Genomic DNA, 10,791 nt, shown 5'->3' with positions numbered 1-10,791 from the left:
TCTAGAAAAGCACAAGCAACATCAACAAAAAGTAAACTTCAATCATATCAACGATGTTTGACTTTCATGTGCGAAAACTCATAAAACAGTCATGACGCATACACGACATAGTCCATTATTACATAGACACATGACTAATTTATCTTAAAACAAAGAGAGGTTTTTGTTTTAAAAAGTCAAACTTTTTCTAAGAAATTGAAAGATGCATGGTTAAACGTGTGCTAAGACATAGCTCTGGATAAAATTTCACTGTCCATGGCGCACCTGTTACTAGCGATAAACGTAATTTAAGGTACTTCTCAGCTGTTAAACAACTCACGCTTGGCACCTTGTATTGATATTACACACATTGGGGCCTCTTATAATTTAGTCAATTTGGGATTACTTAATGCATGTGTGCCGTAGATTAAGCAGGGATGAATTAGTATTCTTCATTCACTTCTCAAAGTCGACTCCTGTGCCATGTTCTATGATATTTTGCGCCTGTTCACTATCATGTCAAAGTGCAAATAATCTATTTGTTCGCCATTTTGTCCCGTGAGTGCCTTGTGACCAACGTCGTAAAACTTGCCCTGTGAAACTACATATTGTCAATTTCTGACGTATATTTCTTTCAGATGATATTATGTGTTTGTTCAGATAGATTCCTGTGGTTATCGAGTTTGCTTCGTAAAAATTAGATCCATCAAAAAAAAAATAGAAAAATTGAATGACAAGTACATTGGCCCTTATTGGAGGGTCCACTGACCGTCTAGAATCTCCTTCATGGCTCCTTGACCGTACCCTACCTCTCATATGATGTGATATTCAATATCACCACGAGATCGTTGACAATTTACACAAATTCTCGCAAACAGTGAACTTCACATTATCAGTTTAGTCTCCGCAATCAATGATGTTGCCTCGGGACGCTGTGATTTCAATTTTAAAAATCCGATGCGAAAGTTAGCAGGGGCTTTTTTGCCAAAAAAGGATATTATGATTACAAGAGTCTACCGAATGATACCTTCATGGATGATTGGAGAGTTTTTGATAAACTGTAGATATGTTTTTCATCGTTAGATCACGTGCTGGTGTTACTTACGGCTGGACAATGCACCACGTCTGCGAAAGTTTGGACCAATATCTGAAAAGCGTCCCTTTCGTACCTGGCCCACGTGATTCGTGTCTCTATAGGGACTATACAAGATAGTCTTTGCTATTTAATTCTGTGCGGTGGGATATATATTTATAGTCAAGTCCGACAGAATTCAGTCGTGTTCAGTATCCAGATAGCTACGGGCGAGGAACTATCGTCGTGCGCCGATCGAGAATAAAATATGGCCGGAGAACAGGAGCAGCCCCCGTGGAAGAAGACCTACTTTTTCAAACCCAACTATGTCCTGCCGGTTATCATGGAAAAGCACAACATTGAAACCAAAGTGAAGAATTTTGAGGTTAGAGACGACGACGTGTTTTTAGTGACCTTCCCAAAAGCTGGTAAGCGTGAATGGTGACTGATGTTGGAAAGAAAAATCTTAGTCTGTATATCAGCGAAGGATGATACTGTAACATCTTGTGCTCAGTGACGCGAATATGAGTAACTAAAGCTATAAAAATCTCAATACAACACTAAAATTACATTTCCCGAGTGTAAGGTAATATTATCAATCCTGAGAAATCGGAAAAGAGAACCAGAAGTATCACAAGTATTTATACAGCATGCTTGCCCATATTATTGAAAAAAAAATATAGGCCTAAAGCTACTTTTTGCAATTACTCTCCTCCAAAAATCACAAAAATATTTCGAAGATCAATATACCACATCGTACCCGTAAAAATGTTGGCAAAGAAACACGCTCATTTGTAGATTTCGCCGTCCATTCCAACTACTTTGTCCTTACTTACATGATACTGAAATTCACATATATCTCTGATATTGCTGTTCTCAACAATTGCACTTGCATTTTCTCTCAAACACGCTGATAGATTTTTGGATATAATTGTCCTGCGAAAATGTGTTGCGCCCCGAACAGATTTTGCGTAATGACAATTCATAGGGGCCTACTTTTAAAATCCAGACATTTTTTCGAAAGTTTAAGAGAAATATACCAAACAGCCTGAACGGCAGTGCCCGACGTTGATATCTGACAGGGTTCGTATAATTATTTGCATATGTTTGGAAGTAACGTACACAGACAGAAAGTATATTCGGGGTGCTTTCGAGATTTTTTCCGATGAATGAAGGGAGCAGCATGAGATACATGTAAACATCTGGTAGCGACTTTTGTAGTGGGAAGAGGGACTTTGGGAGTGTTTTTCGATGAGGAGACTGGAAACGGGAAATTCTTTATTAGGATGGGGAAAGGAGAGAGCTGCTGGGCCGGAGAGGATTTTTTTCACATCGTACGGAAGAGAAGTTACAAAGACAACTGTGTGTTTTCCACTCATAATTTTGAATTCGTTCAAAATACATAAGAGTAGTATACACCTGCTGTTAATCGGTGTGTGGGCTTCTCTCGAGTCCCACGTGATCATAGTGAGATTGAATGTTGTAATATCTGTACTCAACATTAATAGAACAGTTGCCGGAGTGAAAAGGCGGCTGCAAGCGGAAGCTTCAAAACTTTACTCCCACGGTTACCACCTGACCAGACGGTTTTAACCCACTCAGTGTTATATGATTGATGAATTTTTCCGCTGCTAAGGTAGAATCTCAAATTTCTACAATTCTTTTCTGATCTACTACATGTGGGGGCTCATTTTAAAGCTCTTGGTGAAAGAAAAACTTTCACATTCTTAGATTTTTAAAAAGTCCCAAATTTAATTTTCCTCCATAGAGTTAATACAGGCATGGCGGCCATTCTGAATTTCAAGTATCGCAAAAATGTTGGGTAATTTGTTTCATTAGTTCCAAACTTTGCACGGCGACCCCCGATTTTTATTGTTGATTTGCAAGAGAATGGTTGAAATTTTAATTCAGGAAAGTTTGAGCGAAAGTTTTGGTCTTTCACTTTCGAGGCGCATATTACCTTAAATCTGCCGTGCTCCATTGACAATTTCAAAAGCTGTTGTCGGACTGATTCTTTTCGGAATAATACATGTACACACGTAAGTGAGCTTGACACATCGACGGCGTATAAAAATATAAAATATTTATCTACGCTACAACAATATATTATGTTTAATATTTCTATTACTCGCCCGCCCCCGAAGTTCAAGTCTCGTCTATACGTTGGATGATACACGACTTTCACATCCATTTCACATCATTTTTCTAAATCTTTTAAGATATTTCTACGACATCCTTATTTAGGGCAAAGAAGCTTTTTGCCGAACGTCTTTAGATCTAAAGGCTCATCCAATATTTTGACAGCAGTTACATATCTGATACATGAACCTTTGAAATTAAACAATCAAACTGAGCGCGCAAATGTTTGCCGTCGACTTTGAACCGTGTATGTCAATACCGCTTGAGCCTCAAACCTTTAGCGTCGATATTCTTATTACACATCTCTCTATATGATATACAGCATCACCAAGCACGTGACTGGCTATAATAAATCACAAAATGTGACGTTCTTTGAGTTGATACTGTGTTTTGCTGTTGACATAATATATGTATATCTTCCTAGCTGCGCACGTGATGTCTCTAATACTGGTTCAGGGTTACAGCGTAGCGGCATCTGATGCACGCCGCCGCAAAACTATTGTACCCCGACTATAGGTTGGTAAGACGATAACTTAAGCTTGCCGTGGACACTGGCACCTAGGGCGTGCAGGCAGCGACAGTATAGTGTACCAGGAGCAAAATGTCGGCGTATTCTATATAGTGTCCTGACTATGTCCTGACGTAGTGACTTTTATCAAACCAATGTGGAATAAGAGAACACACAGTGTACTCGTGCTTTGTTAACCCCTGCATTCTACAGGATAAAACTCGTTTACAAAACAGTTCAACTAAAAATAGCCCATTCCACCATTTTTATTTCGCGAGTAATCTCATGTTGGGTTAAAATGCCCCTATAATCTGCAACTTTTTTCATTTTTCACAAGAAAGATACCGTACCGGATATCCGAGGTTGCGCTGCATCGTAAAGTTCATGTTTAATTAGCTTTTATTGTTATTGTTATGGACATTGAGGAGAGACCATCTGAGATGCTATTTCTGATATGTGACGTGTCTTTTTGATGCGATGTGATGTTACACCTGTCTGACCACAATTTTATTTACGGTTGGTCATGATTTTGAATTTCATTTTGAACTGTCAAATCTGATGAAGATCTCACCGTTCGAAAAAATCGACATTGGCCGTGGTGTCTTGAAAATCGTGCAAGTCTCGTTGCGTCCGTTGTCAATGGCAAGTCTATAAATATGAAATCAACTTTGTCCAAAGTAAACAATGTTCCCGATCATTGCACGTAATACTATAGTAATTGACACCAGCCATTGTCTGAACATGTTCGCATTAAACTTTTGCATATAGGCTCAGGCTGATAAATCACAACAAAGTGGCAGTTTGTAAATTTGATCATATCAAGAAACGAAACAATGTAAATTGTTACCCATGCTGTGGTTTTCGTGCTAGTGCGACGATTTCAGCATCCGTCCGCTCTAGATATAGCACACTGCATGCCAAGATGTTGCAGATAAACAGGGTGGCAGCCAAGAAGTCATATTGGATCGTCTCGCAAAACAAAGTCCTAAACGCGTATATTTGTCGAGGTAACTCTGACTCGTGAAGACATCAATTCAGCGATATGGGAGACACCAACGAGAATAGAAACATGCGCTGATGAAAAAAGTGGATAGAGATGGACGTTTAAGAAAGCAAATGTCAATCTTTTGCATCCCATTAAGGAATACCTGAAAAAACAATGAACGGACGCGAACAGACGAACTCCGTTTTCGGGATCCTTCAGAACAATACTTGAAGTACACTTACATGTAAAGAATGCCATGCGCCATTTCAATGAAAGGTTTTTAAAATTCATCGTCCTGTACACCCGCACACACTTTCCACTTTTCATACTTTTTCATAGTTCATACTTCTTCAAACAAGGGACTTTTGATGAAATGCGGAAGTTTTACCCAAGTTTTTATTCTCTCGTGACCTTTGACCCCGTGACCCTTGTGTTGCAAAAATATAGAGCTTTTACCCTTCATATGTAGAAAAATTGTAGACTTTTAATTTCTTCAAATTAAAATATGAGTTCCGTTAATCCTATTTACTTCATTGAAAAGTCTCCGACCCTGAATCTTTTCACAACATTTTTTTTTAAATCACGTATGATTTTTTACCAAACTTTGCTATTTTATGGGTCTCGCCCATGATAAATAAAAAATGAAAAAGTTACCGCTCGGCCATTTCTATTATTCATTTCCTTAAGGCATGTTTAAGGAAACACGTAATTTTTGGCCTTTGTAGTTTGAAGTTTCCATATACTAAAGTCAGAGCCAAGTGATCCAGGGTTTACGGGGTATTACTCTCTCAGAGAACTCAGGAGAGATTAGTGCTGATAATGAGTTTATCTACATCGTATTTTCGAAGAATTCTTGCGCAAATGATGAGAATGTGGTCGTTCATAAGCTTTTCGTGATACTCTTAGTAAGAGTCCCATGAAGTCAGAGAGAGAGAGAGAGAGAGAGAGAGAGAGAGAGAGAGAGAGAGAGAGAGAGAGAGAGAGAGAGAGAGAGAGAGAGAGAGAGATGTTAAATATGTCACTGCTATTGCATTTGACAGGGACGAACTGGACACTGGAAATCATCGACGCAATCCAACACATTGAGAACATTGACATACTCAAGGAAAGATCGCTCATGGAAAAGGTTCCCTTGATAGAGCTTGGTCCATCTACTCACCCTGACCTAACATCAGAAGGGTTTACAGGTATCCCGTCAAACGTAGACGCCTATTTAAATGTAACTTCTTCTCCAAGAAGGATACCCACCCACCTGTTACCGGAAGATTGTCCAACACAGATGCTCGTGAAGAAACCTAAAGTAAGTCAAGGATGACAAGTCAAGGATGTTTTCAAATAACGTGCTTTGAGTGGCAGTGTGCTATATCGTATCGTCATGCAGTTTAAAAGCGGATGCAGTGCTGTAGATAGGCTTGAGCCTATAAGGTAGCGTTTGATGTTAAAGCATGAAACGAAAAACTTTTTAATGGTTTATCTGTGCAAACTTTCTTACAGCGTTTTGTACAAGAGTTATTTTACCCAAGGGATGGTCAATTATGGTGTCTTTCAGCAGAGTTGGTCATTTACCTTGCATTGTGATTTAGCGATACGCCCTCTCACAACAGGCTTGTTAAAACTACTCTTATGACCATTCACCCTTCCCGGGCTTTACGGTCTTCAGTATTATAGCAATCTGTTCCTCTTTTTCATATTTTACTTCACAGATACATAGATACATACATAGAAACATAGATACATGAATGCATACATGAATACATGAATACATACATGAATACATGAATACATACATACATGAATACATACATGAATACATGAATACATACATACATGAATACATACATGAATACATGAATACATGAATACATACATACATGCATACATACATACATAAATACATACATACATACATACATACATACATACATACATACATACATACATACATACATACATACATACATACATACATACATACATACATACATACATACATACATACATACATACATACATACATACATACATACATACATACATACATACATACATACATACATACATACATACATACATACTGATCGAATGTCCCTAGCGTCTACTTCTATCGCTCACTATATATTTTTCTGTGCAGTACGCGTTTGCAATTATCGTGATCAGCTGTCGATGTGTGCATAATATGTCTGTCATATCATATCCTGTAGACTATCTTGGTAGACAGAAACCCGAAGGACTGCCTCATTTCTCTTTACAACTGGCATTTATCCGTAGCTCTACTGGAACCAACTACATGGGAAGACATCTTTGCAAAGTACATGAAAGGACACAGTATGTTCCCCGATTTAGTACCGATGGTGCCACTCGTTAAATTGCCTCTCGCGAACGAGCAGAATTAACGACAGTGGGTTTGCGGGAATAGGATCAGTGTACAATCTTCACAGCCGAGAAGGTCGTCGGGGTTGTCCTTCGATCGTTTAGACACTGTCGTGCGTGACATAGAATTCATCACAATTGGTTGTCTAAAGCTGCTTTTAACCCCGTCAGCATAATTGTTTGGCCCGAACCAATTGTTACCAATAGTGATTATTGACTCGTTTACGGGGAATTGAGGATGAACAGTTAATCTCCGATTAGGCAAATCAGATCACTGAAAATGAGGATTTATCCCTGGCAACTGCAATACGAAATCCCAGGACATGAAAAATACATCATATCCTTATTTTCCAGAATCCACTTCCGTTAATTCTGTTCGTTCGCTAAGATTTTTTGACGTCAAGAGTCGAAGCTAAATATGACAGAGCGAATTTAATTTGGGCGGTATTGCATATTAGAGTCTTATCCCACGAAATCACGCAGCTGAAAAAGAGACATATACATAATATGGGGCCGTGAAAATTATACTAAGAAAAAGGATGAAATCTCACCAATATGTGAACAGTCAGAACAAGTGACAAAAAAGTGTAAATTTGTCGGACTGTAACTAAATTGGGCTATCTCTCTTTTCTTTAAATCCCGTGCACTGTTCTTTTCAGTAAAACTTTCTAAATACGAAAGTTGATCCGGAACTTGACCCGTTCATCACACAGGCACAGAGCCGGGGTATGATACGTAAAGAAAATGCACAGATGTGAGGGCGCTTTTTCTCACAGCTTTTATACACAGACACGTGAACCTGGGATAAACATCAATAATTGTATCTTTTCTGTAGTTCAAGGGCACAACCTCACTGTCGAATAACTTCCATCTTTGTACACTTCCACCACAGCGATTTACGGCGATTATTGTGAATTCACTAAAAAATGGTCAAAATACAAGAACGAACCCTGGTTACTGTGGATACGATACGAAGATATGAAGAAGGTAATCGGAAACCATTGCAAACTTTTCTTGCAATGTTTGTAGAAGAGCTATTGCTTGCAAGTTCATTTAAGTTCACTTACTTAATGCATCATATTTAAAAAAAATTGATAGAAATATAGACCTGCTAAAACCACCAGCACGAACAGTTCCGAAGGATAAACTCCAGAAAATAAAGAGTTACCTTGGTAACCAAATGAGGTATTTGCCTTACGATGCAAATAACATCTGTGAATTATCAAGGATGTGAGCTGACAGCAATTGTCAGAAAATACCAAGAGTAGATAATTTTAGAAGAAAAGGGTGTTAAGAAAAAACTGACAGAGTACTCGCCGCCTTTTTTCAGGATCACAAAGGCTCCGTGAGGAAAATTGCTGAGTTCATGGGTAAATCGCTGACAGACGCGCAACTCGATGAAGTGTGTCGCGTGACTCACTTTCTGTACATGAAGAAGGCCAACGAGACGATCAAAGGTCGCGAGACTCTACTCAGGCCTGAGGGCGTATGGCAGAGAAAAGGTAATGGCAGGTGTTGACGAGATGCGTGGCGTACATGTAGTCCACTACAGCGTTTTTTTAAGTTGTTCATGTGAACCATGTAGCTAGTTTCTAACTCCATGAGTGAACTAATCAGAATTGTGAGCAATAACCGTTTTATATGAGGCTGGGATGAAAAGTTTTGAGCCTAACTATGAAGTCCGAATGGAGTGAGTTTCTATGCTATTTATTTTCAACATAGTCCCCTTGCAGTCCACACACTTCTACCAGCGGTGCTGCAGCGCTTGGGTCCCTGCTTTGTAGGAGGTTTCATATTGGTCGTCAAAAAGTCCTGAACGGAGGATATGACGTCATCATCATTGTCAAAATGCTCTCCAGCTAACAGTTTCTTAATGTTGGGGAAGAGATGAAAGTCTGACGGTGTTAGGTCAGGAGAGTATGGAGGGTGTATAACGAGTTTGAAGTCGCAGTCACGCACTGTTGCCATGGCAATGGCTGATATAAGGGGTGGAGCATTGTCCTGATTGACAGCCTCCCATAACTGTCTCAATAGCAGGATCCAAGCGCTGCATCACCGCTGGCAGAAGTGTGTGGATCGCAAGGAGGACTATGTTGAAAAATAAATAGCATAGAAAATCATTCCAGTAGGACTTCATAGTGAGCCTTAAAACTTTTCATCCAACCCTCGAATATCCATGTTCTCGTTTTGCTGACCATGTGAGGTAAGGGTTGTTTGTTGAAACAACAATTCAGTCATTTAAACTCGGAGTAATGTAAACCCAACATACGAACAAACAAACAAACAAAAACAAATGAACAAATAACAAACAAACGAATAGATAAACATGCTTCAGGTGATTAGCTTCAAATTCTATCGTGTAATCAATAAGCTACTGGAACATTTTGAAGCGTTGATTTATTTTGTTTCCCTCAGGTGTGTCTGGTGGCTGGAAGAACACCTTCACCGTGGCTCAGAGCGAGATGTTCGACCGAGATTACGATGAAAAAATGAAGGGTTATGAACATTTGAAATATAAATTTTAAAATCTTCATAACCACCATCAAAAGAAGATATTACATCGTTTAAAGGTTGCTTCGAGTATAATTATTGTGAAACCCTGTGAAAAGTCTATCAAGTGTGACTATATCATGTAAGACAGAGAAAAGATAAAATATGGTAATAAATAAATGTTTTTAAACAAACACAATTAATTCTGGTGAAAGAATAACGGTGTTAATATTGTTGAGACATTGTAATTTACCAAATAAACATAATATTCTTTGGTGTTTTGAACAAAATTAAAATTTGGAAGGGAAAGTTATAAGCTCTTCGGAATTGCCCTACGCTCAAGATTTGAACTATACGCCCTCCTTGTAGGTTTTCCTTCTCCCATCTCCCCAACAAGAGGTCACCCTTAAGTCTCTCTCTTTAGTAGAGAGACTCCCCTTTGACCTTTGCCAATTTTCCTCCCTCCATCACATGATGAAGTTTGCCCTTTTCATCAGCAACTCCAGTTAGTTACATAACAAACTAGCGAATTCTACTCCCCGTCCTTCAGTATTTCTAAGTTGTCCTCTAAGCGAAAGTCTGAAAATTCCCTGACCTCTGACGACAAAGAAATTTCATCGTCCCGTTCCCCGAATGCTGATAGGAGAAAAAACACTACTAGCTTCCGAACACTGCTTATGTTTATGTGTTGTCTTTGTGCCCTAATATCTGTCCTTGAGGTGCTTTCTGCTTTAAAGCCACTAGTGCCCCTTTAACAGAAAGTTTTACACCACGAGCAGGAATAATATTATGCGATACCGTGCAATTTCGTTGGTTGCAAAATAGCTTACGAAACATATTTACAGATATTTTAAATTCAAAATGCTGTAACACCCTACGTTAACTCTATGGAGAAATTTCAATGTTTGGATTTTCGCACCTCCCCAAACCACAGACAAACATGGACAGACTTGCAACGGGTATTGTTTAAGGCATGAAGCGGTTACGTGACCCATCCATCCTCGCCTCAGGTTGCTCTCGCCTCTCTTTTCCGAAGAGTGCCGACCATGCATCCTTCGGTAATTTTCGGATTTTCGCCAATTGTTAAGCGAAAGTATGTTCGGCAAAGTTTGTGTTGTTGTTGTCGTGTGGAGTGTTTTGAGCTTCAGGAAAGTGAGTTTTACCGTTTTAAAAATTCCTCTCATATTTTTATGAATATATAATGAGTGTGTTTGAACCAAATTTGAAAGTCTTTTATCGATACTGTCT

The 10,791-nt window shown here is 39.0% G+C and overlaps 1 protein-coding gene across 1 annotated transcript; it reads left to right on the top strand.

Annotated features, from left to right (window-relative positions):
• The first annotated feature begins 1,223 nt into the window (after positions 1–1,223).
• On the top strand, positions 1,224–9,742 carry LOC139118258 (sulfotransferase 1A1-like). The gene is made up of 6 exons (XM_070681533.1): positions 1,224–1,479; positions 5,724–5,983; positions 6,885–7,008; positions 7,946–8,040; positions 8,384–8,555; positions 9,469–9,742. Exons 1-6 carry the CDS (start codon positions 1,320–1,322, stop codon positions 9,576–9,578), a joined length of 921 nt encoding a protein of 306 aa, XP_070537634.1. The 5' UTR covers positions 1,224–1,319; the 3' UTR covers positions 9,579–9,742.
• Positions 9,743–10,791: the final 1,049 nt, after the last annotated feature.

The sequence above is a fragment of the Ptychodera flava genome, chromosome 19 (genome assembly GCF_041260155.1).
Source record: "Ptychodera flava strain L36383 chromosome 19, AS_Pfla_20210202, whole genome shotgun sequence".
NCBI lineage: Eukaryota > Metazoa > Hemichordata > Enteropneusta > Ptychoderidae > Ptychodera > Ptychodera flava.
Note: the sequence above shows the minus strand (reverse complement) of the source record. Positions and strands in the feature narration are given on the sequence as shown.

What these genes read in the sequence shown, in the direction of transcription:
- LOC139118258 (XM_070681533.1), top strand. Translation starts at nt 1,320, where the DNA reads ATGGCCGGAGAACAGGAGCAGCCCCCGTGGAAGAAGACCTACTTTTTC. An exon ending in AAAGTACATGAAAGGACACA is followed by an intron (nt 7,009 to 7,945) that starts GTATGTTCCCCG and finishes CTTCCACCACAG; the next exon opens with CGATTTACGGCGATTATTGT. An exon ending in GGGCGTATGGCAGAGAAAAG is followed by an intron (nt 8,556 to 9,468) that starts GTAATGGCAGGT and finishes TGTTTCCCTCAG; the next exon opens with GTGTGTCTGGTGGCTGGAAG.